The sequence below is a fragment of the Saccopteryx bilineata genome, chromosome 12, assembly GCF_036850765.1.
Source record: "Saccopteryx bilineata isolate mSacBil1 chromosome 12, mSacBil1_pri_phased_curated, whole genome shotgun sequence".
NCBI classification, from domain to species: domain Eukaryota; kingdom Metazoa; phylum Chordata; class Mammalia; order Chiroptera; family Emballonuridae; genus Saccopteryx; species Saccopteryx bilineata.
In genome coordinates this window covers 8,319,638-8,340,084 of record NC_089501.1, presented here as the reverse complement: position 1 = coordinate 8,340,084, position 20,447 = coordinate 8,319,638, and the positions used below count along the sequence as shown (strand labels likewise).

The window sequence follows — 20,447 nt, the reverse complement described above, 5'->3', positions numbered from 1 at the left end:
GTCTGCTTTCTATCACTATAGTTGAGCATTTTCTAGGATTTCATATAAATGAGATCATGTGGTGTGTTACCTTTTGTGTCTGGCTTCTTTCACTTATAATGCTTTTGAGATTCATCATCTGGGCTTTTGTGTGTATCAGTAGTGCATTCCTCTCTTATTTCTGTGTGGTGTGGTGTCCTGTTAAAAGGCAGGGTTCCACCCTGGCGAGGCGGGGCCCTCCACGCGGTGTCCGTGCAAGCTCAAAGTAGAAGAAAGGGGTTGCAGGCCCGGCCGCATGCCTCTCACCGCCCCTGTCGTTGCAGGCATGAACAACCGCGAGGTGCTGGAGCAGGTGGAGCGCGGCTACAGGATGCCGTGTCCGCAGGACTGCCCCATCTCTCTGCACGAGCTCATGATCCACTGCTGGAAAAAGGACCCGGAGGAACGGCCCACTTTTGAGTACTTACAGGGCTTCCTGGAAGACTACTTCACCGCGACAGAGCCCCAGTATCAACCTGGTGAAAACCTGTAAGACACGGGTCAGCAGAGAGAGGCCTTGTCCCAGAGGCCTCCGCCCCCTCCCCATTAGCTTTCAATGCCGTAGCCAGCTGCTCAGGGGCAGCGAGAACCTTCCGGGATCAGATTGCATGTGACTCTGAAGCTGACGAACTTCCATGGCCCTCATTAATGGCACTTGTCCCTAAATCCGAACCTCCTCTGTGAAGCATATGAGACAGAACCTTGTTATTTCTCAGACTTTGGAAAATGCATTGTACCGATGTTATGTAAAAGGCCAAACCTCTGTTCAGTGTAAATAGTTACTCCAGTGCCAACAATCCTAGTGCTTTCCTTTTTTAAAAATGCAAATCCCATGTGATTTTAACTCTGTCTTCACCTGATTCAACTAAAAAAAAAAGTATTATTTTCCAAAAGTGGCCTCTTTGTCTAAAACAATAAAATTTTTTTTCATGTTTTAACAAAAACCAATCAGGACAGCTGTTTGTTTTTTTATAACATGAATACATATAATGTATATGTCCCTGTATATACACCATGTGGGTGCTAACATGGAGATCATGGCCAACCTGGGCCACAAAGCTTCGAGATCCAGAGTGAGGATTTTACTGCAAAATCTGCATAAAAGCACTGCTGTTATTCTGAAAAACCAGTGGCCTCATTTTTGGCTTTTTCAAAGCATGATTGTTTTTTTAATTTGGATTGCACTCTTTGGTTCATGACTGTACTTGTAGATGGCTGTTAATGTTGACTCTCTTCAACAGCTCCCAAGCTGAATTCAAAGTTCTGTTTGCTTCAATTTCCGGCGATTTCTTCCTGAAACTTAAAAGGGAGCATATTTATGCCAGCAAATGGCCAATACTACCAGGGGACCTGCAAGATGGATGCCACACAGACTTCTTGTACAAAAATATGAATGCTGACAATGTTTCAAACTCTTTTTTATTTAATAAATCTTGTAACTACATTTAAATGGTCTAAACCTATAGCATTGTAGTCATGGCAACCTGCTAAATTTTCTCATGCAACTAAAACTTACAGGGAAGGTGAGGGTGGGGGTTGTAAAGTGTAAAACACTTCCCATTGTAAAATCAGTGTTTTAAGTGTCCTGTACTGCTAATGAAATGACTTTCTATATGTCCAACAATTCTCCAGTGGAATAACTATGCACTACTTGACATCTCATGGGATGCACACAAAAAAAAAGTATTACAATTTTAGTTGCTGTTTGTACCAACCTTGAATTACATGTTTAACAACAACAAATCAAAAGCCTATTTCTATTGAGTTTTTAATACTGAGTAGCAACTCTGAAGTCTTAATTCCTTTTTTGTTATGATTTGTGAGTTTACATTTTTAAATTGTTTAACTTTCTTAATTTAGTAATTAAAAAGAGAGCATTTTACATTTGAATTTTATTTTGTTCATTTGTTAAAACATGGAAGGTATTCTAGTAGTAACATATCTGTTCCACACCAGGTGATAAGGTGTCACCTGGGGAATTTAACCATTGTGCAACGATTTCTAAATGACAGAAACATTCAGGATACCTGGAGTGTCTTTTCTTTTCTTCCCCAGAAAGGCTAGTCTATTGTCTAGCAAATTCAGAGGAATGTTAAAGTATGCCTAGGCATACCTTAACATTTTAATTTACCGGACATTTTTTCTAACTGGAATTTGCTGTGTCTCATTTGTAGGAGAAAGAGATGATTACCAGGAGAATGAGACAATTGCAAGGAGAATCTTTCTTGTCTTGGAGTCGGTATATATTTCCCATTGTCCCTCTACCTCTGTAATGAAGTTGCTAAGCAGGGCAACAGCCGGGCATTGCTAGGAGGGGCAGTAGGTAGACCCAGCTCACTGTCTAGGCCTGGCTTCGCTCTCATCCGGCTGGGTGACCTCGAGCAGCCACCTGGCATCTCTCACTCTCAGGTGCTGTCTGCAGAAATGAGGGAGCTAGATGAGATTTGCTGTAGGTTCCTCCAGTCTGTGATTCTAAAATCACTGGTATTGTGTGGAATCATGTGAGGAGGACAGTTTTCTTCCTGAAATAACCTTTGTATTTAGAAAGGGTTTCCAACATTTTTTTCTGAGTGAAACAAAGGGATTTTCTGGTTAATCCAATCTTTATGGTATTGTTTTTGGTATTAATTATTATCACTGGGCAATTCATTAACACATTCTAGATATTTGAAAAGATAACTTTGTTTTTTTAATCTTCACATCCCCCTAGTTTGGATAATTTACAAATATTCTCTGGAGGATTTGTGTTTATGTTTTTGACTCAGTCATTCAAAAAAATCTGAAGAAGTCATACAGAGATTCTTTGAGAAAAAGTTCTCTGCAAACCAAAGTATAGCCTTTGACTCATCAGCTGAGTTTGTCCTGGATTCTCTGGGATGAAGCAAAACTAAGGACTTGGGTTAACCTGAGGGCACTCTTCCAAAATGCAGCGGCTGGAGCTGTTCTGAAGAGTGGGTTGCAGAATACTCGTGAAAGAGTAGCTATAAATATGGAGAAATCAGAGATGTTTCGAGTGTTTTCTTCCAAGATGCTAATGTGCTGTCAAGAGCGATCCCTAAGGTAGCCCAGTCCAGGCGATGAAACACCCTTCCCAGGGGCCCAAACCCTGCCCCCCCACGCCTCTCTCCCTCACAAGCTGTACAAGTTTGGGATGAGGACGTTAAACTGTCTGACTAGAAAGCTCCTTGTTAAGAAAGAAAAGTATCTTGAAAGGAACGTCAGCAGAAAGCAGTGGTGGAGTCTTTGGTCACCTGGTCATAGTACTTGGCCCTGTTCCCTCGGAAAGGCTGGCACCTAGCCTCCCTGAGCCACAGAGGAAGACTTCTTAATGAACTGTTGCTTTTCACTTTCTTATAATCAAATACTGGGTGGAGCTCAAATACTGTAACTGTGACCAAACGGTTTCTGTCCACCCGTGCTCACTGGGGCTCATGTGCTCCTCACTCGCTTCAGGGTGCACGGCTGGGCCCCAAGGGCCCCCCTTCATTAGGACATCAGGTGTAGACCCAAGCAAAGAATGCATTTGCCTCTGCCCTGGTCATGGCAAGAAAAGCTGTATGGAGAACCAAGCAGTTCCACGAGAAAAGTTAAGGGTATTCATAACCCCTCAAATACAACCACCCTACTAAAGATTTCCTGACAAGTGCCAGAGGCTGTTTACCTTCCTTGAGAAAGACAGAAATCCTCTTGTGGCTAAATCTTGGCACCAGAGGATTTTTCCAGTAGCACTGGAGCTACAAAACTTTATCTGCAATTTCCTCTGGGGCATGAAGAATGTATATCATATTAATTGGAAGGGTTCTTTCATGAGTCTTGAAAGAAGGTCAGGTTCTCAGCCGAGTGCAGCGGAGAATGGTGCTGAAGCCCTGCTGTGTGAGAGATGTCCTCTGTTCTTCTGTTTCGGCTTGGGACGGGGACCCTCGCTCAGCAGAGCAGGCATCTCCCAGCAAGTTGTATTAGATAAAATGGTGTTTGGTCAATTTGTTCCTGAAAGGTATTTTAATAGGTTTGGATGACTGCTGTTGGCTTCCTTACCGCTACGTATCATACTGTTGGGGTTCAATTAGCCTTTCCAACGTTTCTGCTAAGAGGAAGGGAGGAGGGGAAGAAATAGTTTGCGGAGGTGGGAGAAAGCTCAACTAAATTTTTATTCCAAAAGTGATTTTATGGGGTACAGATTTACTAAAAAGCAGCTACCAATGTCATGTTTCTCTAGTTCTAAAAAAAATAATAATTACAACTACAAAGAAGAAAATGAGAAATATAAGTGTCTTTAATAGCTTTGTAATATCAAATGGACCTACATAATTTATATCTACCTATTTCCTAGAACTTGTCATAATAAATTTCTAAATCAGAGCTCATTTCTTCCAAACATGCAAAATATTCAGAATCCCTTGAGTAACGGTGGAAGAAAATATACCTTTATTCAAAAATTAATTTCGAGGACTGAAAATAAAAATAACTGGTTTTCCAGCATGGCAGAGACTCTTCTAAGGAGGCTGTGATCAGCACCGCTCCCCCAGCATGCAGATTGCTGTGCTTTTTTCCAGAATACTTGCTACTCTTCTAATAATTTACTTAATAATACGACTCTTCTTCTCATGCATTTTCCCTGCCAGGTTGTGAGCTCTTTGAGAATAAACTGCCTAACTTGTTCACTTACTCTCCCTGCACTTCGAGCAGTGATGAGCCGATGGTAGATGCTGGAAGGACAGATGGCTAGACAGAGGATGCCGTCTGTAGGGTGAGCGGCTGACCCGGGAATGGGGCGCTTACCTCCGAACCCACCGAGCCCACCTGGATTCCCCGTGAGTGCCCGAGGCACTGGCCCAGCCTGTTCTGAATGTGCGGCCACCAGTCTTCAGTACGGGACTGGAAGGCCGGGTCTGTAGCCTGATGTGAGCACCAGTAGTATTTCCCAGACCCTTCCCCAGAGCTCACCCAACACCGATGGGAATGCACTTGTACTCTCTGTGGGACCTGGACCTTCAAGGTCTCATTCTGCTCTGATTTTATGAAAACTCGATTTTCTACTCAGATATCCATCCACCTTTGTCTTTATATAAAATTATTTTCCCGGACTTCAGGTTGTGCCTCGTTAACCAGCCTGTGGCTTGTAGTGTCCTGCGCCCCTCTGCCTGGCCAGGGAGCCCCTGTGCCCCGCTCACGAAGCACAGCATGAAGTGCTGGCCCTGAAACATTACTGCCAACATGAAAATCCTGGAGTGGCAAACGGTAACGTTAACCCCCACTAATGTCGATTCTCTATCCGATTCCCTTTTTTCAGCCAGCAAAGAACAGCCCTTGACTGAAAATGGGACAGAAGACAAGGGGGGAGGGGTGGTGATGGAAAGAGGACACCATCCAGAGTGGCCAGGAAGTGCGGGCCTGGTCAGGTCAGCCTGCTTGTCCCAGATGGCAGCAAACAGGACGGATGGAGACGGTGGATGAGGAGGAAGAAACTAGAGCCGGGATGAAAGCAGTCCTCTGTCAAGACTGTTCAAGGCAACGGGAAGACGGTGGAAATGACTGTCGCTATGTGTAAGGATGTTCATTCATTCTCCAAACATTTGTTGAATACTTATTATGGGGTAGACTTGTGCACTAGAAAGACAGAGAGATGCCCTGGCTGCTGGTGCAGTGGATAGACCGTTGTCCTGGAGCACCAAGTCAGCAGCCGATCCAGGAGTCACCTGCTCATTTCCTGAGGACAACAGCTTGTCACCTGGAGGTTGCCAGGCTCTAGCCCCTGGCAGGGCACACCTAAGAGGCAATCAGTGAGTGCACAACTAGGTGGAACAACGAACTGATATCTCCCTCTCTCTCCCTTCCCCTCTCTCTTTCTCCTTTCCCCAACCCCCTTCCCTTCCTCTCTCTCTCAAAAACAAAAAACTAATAAGGTTAATGAGACAATTAGTGTTCCCAGTCCAGTGAGAATGGAGACCTGGAAGAGCTGAAAGCACAGGCAGTAGCAAAGGAATGCCATTCACCCGAAAGTGGGGAGTGCAAGGGAGGCGTGCTGGGGGGGGTGGTGCCTGCACCCGGTCCTCAAGGACAAGTAGATTGTGCACTGCTTAATGGTAGGCCCAGTGTTTTTTGCCTTTAGATGTGTTTCCTTCTACTATCCAACCCTATTAGAGACCAGCTCACAACAGGCGCAGCAAGTACATCCACGTGAAGAAGAACCAAAACCACACCACGAAAACTCTGGAAATCAAGCTCTCTCCCTCTCTCTCTCTCTCTCTTGCATGAACACACACACACAGTGTGCAGGTATATCATATATTATTGTTAGTGGACTGTTACTCGGAGGGTAGATAATACTATACAAGGGCAAAGTGTAACGTTTTAGACAGTTTGTTGACTCCAGTGCCCCAGCTGGAATGTAGTTGAAATATATTAATAGAGTATGAGAATAAAAGAATTGCTAGGAAAAGGACTGGTAATAACTCCTCACTACCTCTTCATAATGATTCCCAGGGCGTTTTCTCTTTTGTCAGTCTTTCCTTCCATTTACTAGGTTATTTCACTTCAATCATTGTGCCATAGGTAAACTCATGAAGGAAGGTTGCAAGGCATCCTGGTTGTTTGTTTTGGACTTTTTCCCCCTTTGGTTAATTATCAAGTGCTTGCTATGTAATAATCAATGAGTAGCTAATTGGAAGCAAGACAGAATGAAATCTGTATCAGCAGAGGGTGTTTTTAATGAAAAGCATACATGTAATACTGTGGGGAAATACTACTAAATAGCAAGAGATATTATCTGTGTGTGTGTGTGTGTGTTTACAAAAGGATACATTTAAAAGCACTTATAAACTAAATCCAGGTATGTGAATTCTTTCATTTTTTTAGCCTCCTCCCAAAGGGTGAGCCCTGGAAGATAATAGGAGGGAGGCGGAGCCTCTAGAGATCACTCAGGATGCAAAACCCCCTCCAGGGAGCCCGAAGGTCTGTCAATTCCCAGGGAGCAGGAAGGAAATGGTAAGCAAGTGGCAGCAGTTGCCTGGAGAATTAGGGAATGAATAACAATGCTTTCTGGTAAATTAACCATATTACATTGTGCACAGCAAAGTGATGGAAAAACCCTGTTAAAAACTGAATAATAATTTGCCTACATCATTTATGTAAAATGCATAATTTTCCTACTTCAGTGGACTTCAGTTTGATTTAAAATATGAACAGCTCCAGTACTGTTCACCAAAGCATAATTTGTGAGATAATTGGAAGGGAAAGAGGAATCAGGCTCTAATCAGACAATCCTGTGTGAGCCACTTCATCCCCCTCACCCTGCAAATTTCAGAAAGTATTTGCTTATGGTTTCTTGAAGATCTCTAAGTGAAAAGTGCGAAGCATTAATCATTGTCGTCGCTATTACCAACCATGACCTCACCATATTTGCTGGGGAAGGAGGAGGCAATGCTTCATTCTAGTCAGTATCTTTCTGCTCTAATTCAAATAAGTATTTGATTTTGAATTGTAGGGAAAATGGAAATGTAACAAAGCTATACTTAAAACAGCAAGCCGAGAACAAAAGCAACGAGCATGCAACCCAAGGAGATCTTGGAAGAGACACAGATAAAACAAAAAGCTGTGCTTGGCTGGGATTCTGTTTCCGAATCAAATGCAAAATGGAGAAAGGACATTTTTCCAGCTGTAAAGATTTTGCGATCCACAGTATCTAAAATAAAAAGGCATCATGTAATCCACCTAGACATTCAGAAGCTATGTTATTGCTGTGAATTATGATATCTGTTCATGACTAATGTAGGTTTTTAGAACCAGAGTGGTCAGAGTGGGGGAGGATTCCATAGGTGAACCAGAGACCTTGACTTCAATGGTGTACTCCCAGGCCAATCACTACCCATCGTCCTTCCTCTCTTTCCCTCCTCCTTCCCTCTGCTCCCCACCCCCACCAGAACCATAACATTGTTCTAGAGATATTCACTCATTCTCTTCATCTCTATCTCCCCACAAAGGGCCATTATGTACTGTTTAGTGTCAGCCCTTAGATTCTGACCTTCAGGACAAAGCTGTGACTGATTCTGTGCTTCTCCTTGGTGGCCTAATCTTGCCTCCTCTATCACCCTCCTGGCCTCAAGAGCCTGAACCTTGACCCCCAAATCTCAGCACTGCATAACCCTTGGGTGCCAGTTTGAGCTGAGTGAAGGAGCCATCCCCAATCCTACTCATACTCCTCCCCACTCCTTCTTTCTCTCCCACCAACCCCTGCCCACTGGCCTAAGATTTATTAGACATTAGTTTTGTCCCTATGATTCCTGCCACCAGCTATAAATTGCCTTATTGCAAATTAGAAAAAAAACTACCCTATCTCAAGACTCTTTGATACCATCTGCCAGAATACTATTGTAATAAATACGCCAAGAGATGATGTGATTGGTGTCCTCAGAACTGCGCGGTACAGGACCAGCAGAACTGCACGTGACATCCCTGTAATTGGAAATCCCTGAGCTGGTCTGGAACCCTGTGTATAATCAGAGCCACGGTAGGTCATGAGGAGCCACTGAGCTATGTCACCCGCAGGTGTTGTAAAGTACCAAAGGCTACAGAATTATTATTAATATTTTAAGAGGCTTGGAGAACATTTTATTAATTTGGGTTAAGGTGTGCAAAGAAATTGTGAGAATAGTCTCTGTACTGTGTGATTGGCATAGCCATGATGGCCCTTGGCATTGTGTTATAAATGCAAAGCGGAGGAAAACATGGATCCCCAGACATTCCACCACACCTGTGGGGAAAAGGGTGAATGGCTAGCCAGATACAGGAAGAGAAAAGCCAAAATAAACCTTTTCTCATAGCATTCTCATGAGCTTTTCTCATAGCTCAATGAGCCATTTACGGGCATTTGTCCCCACAGAAACTACCTCTCCCATGTGAATGCATGTGGTTAACACGTGTGACTCTGGACAGAGAGATAGCAGATGAACACTAGATAATACGGGAATGCCTTTTAATATGTAAAGAGACATCTTTCTGCCATTGTGTTGATTTGTAAATTTTGTTTTCTCCAAAATAATGTATGGCTTGCAAATTGAACGTGGTCCTATCATGTTAAAGGACATATGACTATAACCAATAGTGGTAAGGGGTTCCTAATTACAATTTTTGCTTCTGTACTTCCCCCTTACAAAACTATAAAAACTAAGTAGAACAAAGGGCCGGCGCACTCTCCTTCAGATTTCTGTCGGAGTTCCCGCCGTTTGGCCAAGCTAGACAATAAAGCTTTGATGTGACGGACCTTGTTCGTGTCTTCCATGTTTTGGGTCCCTCCGAATTAGGCTTAACAGGTCAGCCTTGCCTTTTATGACAGTTTGCGATTTTCAAGTAGAGATCTTTTAGCCATGATCACAAATTGCTGAGGGGAAGTTTCTGGAAGAGACAAAGAGCCCCTGGCAGCAGTGCTTGTCAGAGGACAGGGCTGTTTATTCAGCCCAAGATTGGCCTGCAGACTGGGCTACCGTAGCTCAACACAGTAGGTGGGTTTTCAGGAAGCGTCAGAGTTAGAAAGCTAAGTCTGAATGTCGTGGGTGTTGGGTAGAGGTGGACTTGGCTTATATTTAGGTCAGCCATTACCCCTCCCTGGCTTGGGCTGCTTCATTTCTTGTTGAGTATCCCATCTGGTCCCCACCCTCCTTCACATGCAGCATGCTCTGGTGATCTCTTGCTGCAAAACAGAGCACCCCAAAACTTAGTGACAGAAATGGAAAGAGTCTCCAATGCGAGCAGGCGCATCAGGGACATCTCTGCTCCACACAGCATTGGGGGCAGCTCAGATGTGCTGGAGGATCCGCTCTCACAGTGGCTCACGTGCACAGCTGGAGGTTGCGGCTGGCCGCTGCCCGGGAGCTCAGCTGAGGCTGTTGGTGTGTTGGTGAGGGCTTTGGTTCTGCTCCACGCAGGCTCCAGGTGGCTGGGTGGGCTTGCTCACTGGTGAAGACCCTGTTGAGCCACCAGTTGAACTATACCAACTGACTCCTCATGGAGAAGAGACGAGCTGCCCCCACCAAACCCTGCCCAAAGTTCAAATTTGTGAGCTAAACCAATGACTGTCGTTGCAAGCTGCTAAGGTTTGGGACGGTACAGGTTGGGCCGATCTGTTCCCACATCTCTCTTCAACGCCTCTTGGTGCTGGTCGATCAGGCTGCACACTGCATCCCCTAGGCTCCCTTACTAATAGGCTCAAGTGTCAGTTAGGCTGCACCAGGTAGACACACTTGCACCAAGTTTGGAAGGCAGAGGTGAGGTAGGAGCCAACTTCCTGAAGCTTTTGGCTATTCTTTCCTGGAAACCAGTTTCCACTGATGTCCAGTCTCTAGCTTCTTGGGTATCAGAGTCAGGTGCGGCGGTGACCGTGGCTACGCTTCATACCCCAACATACTGGCAGATGAGATGGCGGCAGCAGTGGCCCTCTGTTCCCGACTTTCTGACCATTTTGCAAATAAGATGTTCTTGTGGTCAACAGTTCCAATGGCAGCTTCTCACGTCCCACCTTCCTGATTATGGCAAAGGCGGCAGCTCTCAGGGCAGATGGGTTCTATTACATTCTGGGAGTCATTCCAGAGGTCCAGTAGAGACCCTCTCTGCCAGCCATTCCCGCAGGTTTGCAGTTCCCCACATTAAACCTCCCTTTGTTTAGAAACCCTCATGTGGATTCTATTTCCTACCTTGATACTCAGGTGATTACCAAAGTTCTGTCTCTTCTCCGCCATGCTTTTGTTCTTGCTTGCTTTTGCTTGCCTTTTATCATTTACTTCTTTAACAAGTATGTTTGTCATCTCTACTATGTGTGAGGTGCCATGCTAGACCCTGGAGAAGAATCTATGGACTAAAGAAGTGGTTCTCAAAGTGTGCGCCAGGGCTCACTGGTGTGCCCTAGGAGATTTCCGGGTGCGCCCTGTGGTATTCCAGAGAAATACATGCCTGTTGGGGACCAAAAACCAACAGGATTTTTGGACTTCAGATTTTGGGAGGACAGAGGTGTGGGGAATTGGCTGTAAACTGACAGTCTGCCCAACCCTCCACCTCACTTGCCTGATTAGGTTGCAAAAGGCTGTTAAGCTGTGGTGCTGGATTGTTTACACTACCCCCCATGTTCCTGGGAAAGACTAGAGGTAAGTTTCTTCTATCCTTTGTTTGGTGTAAAGTTAAGATGATATGTATGGTGGGGGTTTTCTGCACTCAACATAATTAAGAGTAAAAAGAGAGGAATTCTTCAATGTATTGACGAGGAAATGAGAGTCTGCCTTTCAAATATATGCCCAAACATTGAAGAAATTGCTAGGACACATCAGGCTCCTGTTTCTCATAAACACAAGAATGAAAAAACTTAACACATTTGTGCTAGGACCTGCCGAATTTACTAAATCTTACTAAGGATGTATCTATATACATAAAAAGATAACTTTTTTTTTTATTTTTTAACCCCTTCTTTTACGAATTCTAAAAAGCATAACTCAAAAAATGTAACATAAAAATGTTTTAATGTCAGAATAAATTTAATTTTGTTGTGTTTATTTTTATTTTGTTTAATTACCATAAAAGGACACTTGGACTTTATATATTATTTCTGTAATTATTATAACATATTTCTCAGAAATTTGTATATAGTGCACTCACAATTATTTGTAGGATTTTAAATGTGCCCCGACTTCAAAAACTTTGAGAACCACTGGCCTAAGGAGATACGGCCCCACCCTCATGGAAGGAGCCAGGACAAAGACTCGGTTCTGAGCCCCTCATGAGAACCAGCTCACTTCAATCTCACACCAACCTTTGGGACTCACTGTTATTATCTGTTTCACAGAGAAAAAAACTGGAATTTAGAGAGATGTGGGCTTGGGTGACTGGATAGATGGTGACAGCATCCACAGGGAGAAAGATGCAGGAGGGTGGTAGGAAATCGGCAGGAGATGACAGGTTGGTGTGGACTTGGGGCAGGTGAGGCACCTGCAGCACCCACGAGCAGACATCCTGGCTGTTTCCTGCCTGGTGTGGTGGAAAGCACGGAGGTATGCCAGGACCGATTTTAGGTTCAATTCACAATTCTACCACAGTGTGTGACTTTGGGCAAGTTACTTCACATCTCTGAGCCTCGTGGCCATAATTTCCTCAGAAGTAAAATGGGCTCTTATGAAAACCAAATAAAGTAAGAGGCATACAGCATCTAGTATAACGTGTGGTATGTGACAGTTTGGTCCATGTGGGCAACTCCCCTTTCATCTTCAGTTCATCTTTCACATGGGGGAGAGTAACCAAAACCCTCAGCTTTCATTGTTGTTCTCTTCCTCAAAAAATGGGACAGTTCCTACTGACCCCCACTAATGGAAGAAAACATGACTAGAAGGCCTGCCCAGCCCACACCCCTTTCTTTAAATTTCCCCCACAGTACCGCCCTGGCCGGTTGGCTCAGCGGTAGAGCGTCGGCCTAGCATGCGGAGGACCCCGGTTCGATTCCCGGCCAGGGCACACAGGAGAAGCGCCCATTTGCTTCTCCACCCCTCCGCCGCGCTTTCCTCTCTGTCTCTCTCTTCCCCTCCCACAGCCAAGGCTCCATTGGAGCAAAGATGGCCCGGGCGCTGGGGATGGCTCTGTGGCCTCTGCCTCAGGCACTAGAGTGGCTCTGGTCGCAACATGGCGACGCCCAGGATGGGCAGAGCATCACCCCCTGGTGGGCAGAGCGTTGCCCCCTGGTGGGCGTGCCGGGTGGATCCCAGTCGGGCGCATGCGGGAGTCTGTCTGACTGTCTCTCCCTGTTTCCAGCTTCAGAAAAAAAAATGAAGAAAAAAAAAATTCCCCCCACAGTACCTACTGAAGGACATCTTTTTACCACGTGATCTCTGCCCCCCCACCACCCACCACCATAATAGCTGACAACACCAGTGCAGATGCCTGACCAGGAAGAACCAGTCCGCTGACTGGCTACTAGCTAACAGAATTGTTCCCCTTGAGTTAGAAACAAGAATCAAGAGGCTATGGTGATGGATGCTTGGCCTTACAGGTGCGGTTGAGTCGGGGCCAGGGGGGTTCAGTAGGGAAGCAGAGGACACAGTCTGCAGAGGGAAGCAATAGCTGCAGATCAGGGGCCACCAGCAAACGTATAGCTGAGAGCCACTGCTGTCCATGCTCCATAGCTGGAGGCCCAACTCTACTCCCTGAGCAGCATTTCCATGAGATTCCTTGAACCCATCTCATCACTTAACTAATTCAAGGGAGTTTAGGCCCCTGAAGTTGAGCTCCCCTGTTTTTGCCAGCCTCACCTCTTTCCTCCCCTCTTTCGCCACCCTGCCCTCAATCATGACTCCGTGAATTCTCCTCATGTAAGCACAGCCTTTTCCCCTGGCCCAGAGTGTTCCTTTGCCTTCTCTCCTCTTAACAGCCTAACCATGCTTTGAAGGCCAACTCAAGCATCCCCTTCCTCACTGTAAAGCCAGTAGCCAGGGCCACCATCTCAGCCACCTGACCCATGCAGGTTCACATTGGATTCGGACAGTCGGTAAAGAAACAATAGAGCCAAGAACTGGTGGGCCATCATCTTTAATCCTAGCTTGCACCCGGTGGGCAAGTAAAAACACACACTGGGCTCCAAAACCTACTCATTCAGTGCTCACAAAGCTACTGACTTATCCGAGTTTCCTAGAATCAAAGGTTTCTAGCTCACCAGACTTATTCACCTCTGTTCCCCATCTCCTTCCTTCTCCCTGCACAAACTGCACAAACTGGCTTCTCACTCAACACTCCTCCATCTTGGCTGCTTCTCCTGGCCTCCTCCACGTGGCCTCTCTCTGCTCTCCTCTCTAATGCTAATCTCAGGAACCAAGAGAGCAAGCTCCTGGTCTGTCCCACTTTATAGTGGAGAAATCAAAACCTTAATCCAATATACAAAATAGGGAAGTCTCTAATACAAAGTTACTTATCTGAGGCATGATGGGATTGTACCACCCCACATCAAAAAGAGTGGGAAAGGTTTAATCCTAAAACCAAGCCCCAGGCTACAAGGATCCTGCCTGCCCACAGCCTGCCCTCAACACACATTAATATCACCTGAGTGATGGGCTTCCATGTGGGCAGCACCATCTTTAACAAAGTGAGCATAATATATTTTATCTGCCCAACACTCGTGAAGCCCTCTCTGATCCCTCAGTCAAAAGCGACAGTTCCCTCCTGAGAACTCCTGCACTTGGCTGCTGGCCTTCCGGACCACAGCATTCCCCACGTGAATCTCCCCAAGCTTCCCTGCGTCCTCTGTGCTCGCTGAGCGTAGGAACTGGCGCGCATTAAGAACTCGAATATTACACTGGATTTAATCCAACAGTTGGAATCCTAAAACACAATGTAAGTTTCTGCAATAAAGAGTATAATGCCAATATAAGGCATTGTTCATTACAATGGAAATGCATTTAGATTAAAGGGATGAAGATCAAAGGGCACTTTTTGGCCAGGAGTTGTGAGTCTTAGAGACCCAAATAAATTGTAGACATTATATTTCCTGATTTAATTGGAACCATGTAAGGCCAGTGGCCGTGGCCATGCACATGCAGGTTCCCATTGGATTTGGGCAGATGATAATAGAACTGTGGAGCCAGAAAATGGTGGGCCATTCCGTTTATTAGAGTCTCATAAGGGCGGAAGAGCAAGCAGGCAGGGAAGAACGCCTCCCTCTCTCTGTCCGGACTCCGGGGGACTCACAGGCCCACACCATCAGCCTCAGCAGGGCTCCCACGCCCCTCAGCTCTCTAGCAAAACAGGCCAGGCAGAAATACCCCTTCAGGCAAACGATAGCAACAATCGCCCCTCCTCGAGCTGGCAGTCGATCCACAATTTGCAATCCTCTGCCCTGAGGGAAAGCACCCGCAGCCTTCCATAGACTAGACACACAGGGCTCTGCCCAGCACCCATGCAGAGTACAAGCGAGCAAACCTAAACACATTTTACAAATTTGCCCAACAAACCATAAAACTGGATTTGGTGCTGTAATATAGAACTTTCAGAAACTTTTCGCCTGGTGGCAAGTCCGTTGCCTCTACTGGAAGTGTTAGGATTGCGCAAGCGCCCATGCCCACGGCTGAAACTGGCTTGGAAATCCAAAAGGCCCGACTTAGAAGGAGCTCCCCTTGCTGATGCGGAACCTGCAGAGCTGGGCCCTTAGCTGGAGTTAAGGCACACCCAGCTTCAAATGCATCAGAAGAGGGTGTGGCTGTATTGCATGTAAACTCATGTCCACTCAGGTTCAAGATCCTGTGGACCGATGTTGAGAACCAAATGTAACTGTTCACATAGACAGAGCTTGAAACTATAGCTGCATTTTGCAAAAGTGTATTTTCCCCATCAGAATCTTGACTTTCGCTGTGGGCGGGGAGGCTCCTCCCCTGCCCTCTGCCTGGGGCTCAGCCCTTTGCCTGCTGGCTGCCACACTCCCAGCCTGAGCCGCTTGTATCTGACTGCTCCAGGCTCCTCCAGGATGAGGGGGCTGGGTTTGGGGTTCTAGGTCATGGGGTGAGCCAAGCCCTTGCCCCTGAGCCTGGGAGGACGGGAGACTCCTAACCCCTGAAGCAAAGTCCACTTTCTCACACTGCCCTCTGACCCTTCCCACACTCTGGACAAACCCCAGTCACAGGAACCTAAAACCACAGCTCCCAAACCTGCCTGTGCGGGACTTCAGAGGAGCTTTCAAAATGCAGCTTTCTGGGCCCCTCCCCAGACCGGCTGGATCAGGCCTGTCCGGGCAGGAGGCCCAGGAATGTGTCGCTGAACTTGTACACTCTTTTCCCCTCCCATCTCCACCTGCTGCAAACTTGTGGCAGCAGAATTACAGGACGTTTCATTGGGTTGCTTACCTCAGCCCCGGCAACCCAGAGCTGGAAGGTTTTCCACCCTTAACTCTGGTCCCGGCAGCCCTGGCAACCATGTCACAGTCTGTCCCTGCTGGCAAGGAGAAACACCAAAGGAGCTGGTGACCAAAGCACACCCCTCCAACCCCACCGCCGGCACAGCTGCGGCGCTCCCCTCCAGGGAGGCTCGGAGCAGTCTGGGCCCTGGGAGAAGCCAGGCAGGCTAAGCAGGCAGGCAGGCTGCCTCAGCCCGGAGAGCACAGGTCCCTGCTGCAAGGGGCCTGCTTGGGAGCCGCCCTGAGCTTGGCCTGGGCTTTGGGGAGCAGGACAACCTGGACGCCTGTCATACCAGGGTGAGAGGCCCAGCTCACAGAGGCAGAGCCTTTGGCATAGACCTCAACCCCAGCACTTCAGGGAGGTACCACCCTATCGGATTTGATGAACCTCCCCTCCAGCAGAGAGTCCCAGAGATCACAGACTTACAGGACACAGGAGACTCTTTTTCAGGGCAAACTCCTGGTTTTATAGCTGAAACTAGTCAAAAAATACACTAAATCTAGACCTGAAACTAATATAACCAATATAAAATTGTATAGCAACTATACTTACATAAATAAATAAATTTTAAAAATAGATTGAAAACTCCCACTGGCTTTATTCTTGCCCCTACCTCATCATAAGGAGAATGTCTTCGTGTGAAATGGCCCCAATGTCCTATACCTGGGCTGGCCACACTTAAGGGATACCCGACCTCAATTTTTATGCCCTCTGTTGACAACTGTAACTATCAAAAGTACCTCCCTTACCCTTCAGAAATTCAGATGTGCCCCCCAGAGGTGGGGTGGGAGCAGGGTGGGTGGAGCACTGCCACGTGGAGGCCATTCTAGTGCTGCACAGGGACTTCCCGCAGAAGCTGAATGACTCGCACTTCTGCACCCTGTGTGGCTTTCTTCAAACTGAAAAGCCCTCAGGTGAAGGCGTCCTCTGTGTCCTCACTGGCAGAGGAGGCTCTGCAGCTTGTCCGGGGCCCTGGCTAGTCACGTTATCAGCTCCTACCCAGGCTGGCTGCTGACTCAGGCATCTGGGAGAACAAGGTCTGGAATTTGAGTTAAGAGCAGATTCCTAAGCTCTTCTTATCCTGGGTTGAGGCCCAGAAATATACATTTTCAAATACAGGAATTTTATCTTTTTTGATGACACAGTTACAAATCATATGTTGAAGCCCTAAATCCTATTGCCTTAGAATGTAACTTGAATATGTCAAAACATAATGTATGTTAGAATGTGTCTAAACTCATAACAATAGATAATGGACAAAATTACTTATAAAAAATTTAAACAGGTGGGCCCTGGCCGGTTGGCTCAGCGGTAGAGCGTCGGCCTAGTGTGCGGAGGACCCCAGTTCGATTCCCAGCCAGAGCACACAGGAGAAGCGCCCATTTGCTTCTCCACCCCTCCGCTGCGCCTTCCTCTCTGTCTCTCTCTTCCCCTCCCACAGCCAAGGCTCCATTGGAGCAAAGATGGCCCGGGCGCTGGGGATGGCTCTGTGGCCTCTGCCTCAGGCGCTAGAGTGACTCTGGTCGCAACATGGCGACGCCCAGGATGGGCAGAGCATCGCCCCCTGGTGGGTAGAGCATCGCCCCTGGTGGGCGTGCCGGGTGGATCCCAGTCGGGCGCATGCGGGAGTCTGTCTGACTGTCTCTCCCTGTTTCCAGCTTCAGAAAAATGCAAAAAAAAAAAAAAAAAAAATTTAAACAGGCTTATTGAGACATAATTCACATGCCATACAATTCATTTATTTAAAGTGTACAATTTAATGGTTTTTCTGTATATTTACAGAGTTGTATTAATATAACCAACACCACTATCAATTTTTGAACATTCTTCTTACCCCAAAAGAAACTCCAGACCCCTTAGCCATCACTCCCCCATTCCCTTCTCATCCCCTTAGCCCTAGGCAACCACTAATCTATCTTCTATTGCTATAGATTAGCCTATTCGGGACATTCATTTAAATGAAATTATACAATATGTGGTCATTTGTGACTGGCTTCTTTCACTTAGCATACTGCTTTCCAGGTTCATCCATACAATAGCATTTATTGGTCCTTTCTCTTATTGCCAAATCATAGCACATTGAATGGATATACCACAGTTTATTTACTCATTCATTGGTTGATGATATTTGAATTGTTTCTACTTTTTGCATATTGTGAATAATGCTGCTAAGAATATTTATGTACAAGTCTTTTTTTGTTTTTGTTTTTGTGTGTGTGTGTGTGTGTGTGTGTGTGTGTGTGTGTGTGTATTTTTCTGAAGCTAGAAACAGGGAGATGCCTGACCAGGCGGTGGCGCAGTGGATAGAGCGTCGGACTGGGATGCGGAGGTACCCAGGTTCGAGACCCCAGAGGTCGCGCGCGGGCTCATCTGGCTTGAGCAAAGAGCTCGCCAGCTTGGACCCAAGGTCGCTGGCTCCAGCAGGGGGTTACTCGGTCTGCTGAAGGCCCGCGGTCAAGGCACGTGTGAGAAAGCAATCAATGAACAATTAAGAAGTCGCAACGCACAACAAGAAACTGATGATTGATGCTTCTCATCTCTCTCTGTTCCTGTCTGTCTGTCCCTGTCTATCTCTGCCTCTGTAAAAAAAAAAAAAAAAAAAAAAAAAAAGAAACAGGGAGAGACAGACAGACTCCCGCATGCGCCCGACCGGGATCCACCTGGCACACCCACCAGGGGGCGATGCTCTGCCCATCAGGGGGCGATGCTCTGCCCCTCCGGGGTGTCGCTCTGCCCTGACCAGAACCACTCTAGCTCCTGGGGCAGAGGCCAAGGAGCCATCCCCAGCGCCCGGGCCATCTTTGCTCCAATGGAGCCTCAGCTGCAGGAGGGGAAGAAAGAGACAGAGAGGAAGGAGAGGGGGAGGGGTGGAGAAGCAGATGGGCACTTCTCCTGTGTGCCCTGGCCGGGAATCGAACCCGGGACTTCTGCACGCCAGGCCGACGCTCTACCACTGAGCCAACCGGCCAGGGTATGTACAAGTTTTTATGTGAACGTGTTTTTTAATTCTCTGGTATATAGGAACGAAATTGCTGGGTCATATGTTAACTCTTCTTAACCATTTGAAATACTCAAGTTTTATTCAAATTATTGTTATTTAAACTAAATATCAAGGGGAGATACTCCATCTTCATGGCTTAGAAACTTAATAATATTAAGATGGCAGTTTTATACAACACTTTCTAGAGTCAAGACTATCCTAATCAGGCCCTGGCCAGTTTGCTTAGCAGTAGAGCATCAGCCTGGTGTGTGGAAGTCCCACATTCCATTCCCACCAGGGCACACAGGAGAAGCACCCATCTGCTTCTCCACCCCTCCCCCTCTCCTTTCTCTCTATCTCTCTCTTCCCCTCCCGCAGCCAAGGCTCCATTGGAGCAAAGTTGGCTCGTGTGCTGAGGGTGGCTCTATGGCCTCCACCGCAGGCGCTAGAATGGCTCCAGCCGCAACAGAGCAACGCCCCATATGGGCAGAACATTGGCCCCTGGTGGGCAGGCCGGGTGGATCCTGGTCGGGCACATGTGGAAGTCCGTCTGACCGCCTCTCCTGTTCTAATTTCAGAAAAATACAAAAAAAAAGTTTAAAAAATAAATATTTCCATATTGTTTCTTGATTGGTGTCATTTCCTACTAAAGTAACAAACATGAGGGAATTAAAATATAGTATTTCATCAAAGGTATAATGCATTTCATGAAAGGGATAAATATATATTACTATCATAGTTCCGTCAAATCTTTTTCACACTGTTGCACAGATGAACTTTAAAAAAGAGTAAGGAATATAAATTTGTGATTTCCACATTGGATGGCTGCCTAGGAGCCCACCTTAGATAGAACCCTGATTACAAGAGCCATTTTAACAACCAATTTGCCGAACTCCTCAAAATATTAGGTATCGGTTCTGCCAAAAGAGTGCAAACCAGCTGAATCCCACCACTGGCCAAGTGGCTTGCTTCGAGGTCACACCCTAATGGGAGGGGCAGGAACCGAGTGCCCAGGGCCCTGCATCAGAATCTACTCCCCTCTCTCTGTGCAGCGACCCCTCCTCAGCGTGGGCCCAGGTTGCATGGGAAACTTGCTCAGTCATATGTCCCTTCCTGAAGCACTTTGCTGCCACTCTTCGTCTCCTCTCTTGGGATTGAGGGGAGCCAAGGTGTCATTAGCATTTCAAATCTTCACCAGAGCAGTCTGCTGTCCAGGGCAGGGCGCACCAGGTTCCCTCTTTGGCCACACCCTGTTCCCAAACCTGCAAAGGTGCTTCAGGGACGCTAGTTCTAGGTCTAACTCAGACTTCAAATTTTTTGAGGCTGACCTTCCTCCAACGTGTACCTTATCCCTCAGGCCTCCTCTTCATCTTTCTAAGCCCTAAATCCACTTTTTTTTTTTTTTTTTTTTAAGAAATATGAGTTGGAACGTCTTGGGCAGCCTAGCAGCTGCCAGGAGCCAGCCTGTCGGGGCTCAGGTGGTTTGGGGCGTAGGTGTGTGTAAAGCTCGCAACTCTGTAGGCTCCAGGGTCCCTGGGTTTGCA

General features: G+C 46.7%; 1 protein-coding gene across 4 annotated transcripts in view; it reads left to right on the top strand.

Annotated features, from left to right (window-relative positions):
• The window catches only part of FYN (FYN proto-oncogene, Src family tyrosine kinase), a 230,276-nt gene extending 228,814 nt beyond the window's left edge, over positions 1-1,462 (top strand). For all 4 annotated transcript variants that reach the window (XM_066247764.1, XM_066247766.1, XM_066247763.1 and 1 more), the window contains one exon: positions 303-1,462. In XM_066247764.1, coding sequence (XP_066103861.1) covers positions 303-511 — 209 coding nt within the window. In that variant the 3' untranslated portion in view covers positions 512-1,462. The remainder of the gene's footprint in view (positions 1-302) is intronic.
• The last annotated feature ends 18,985 nt before the right edge of the window (positions 1,463-20,447 follow it).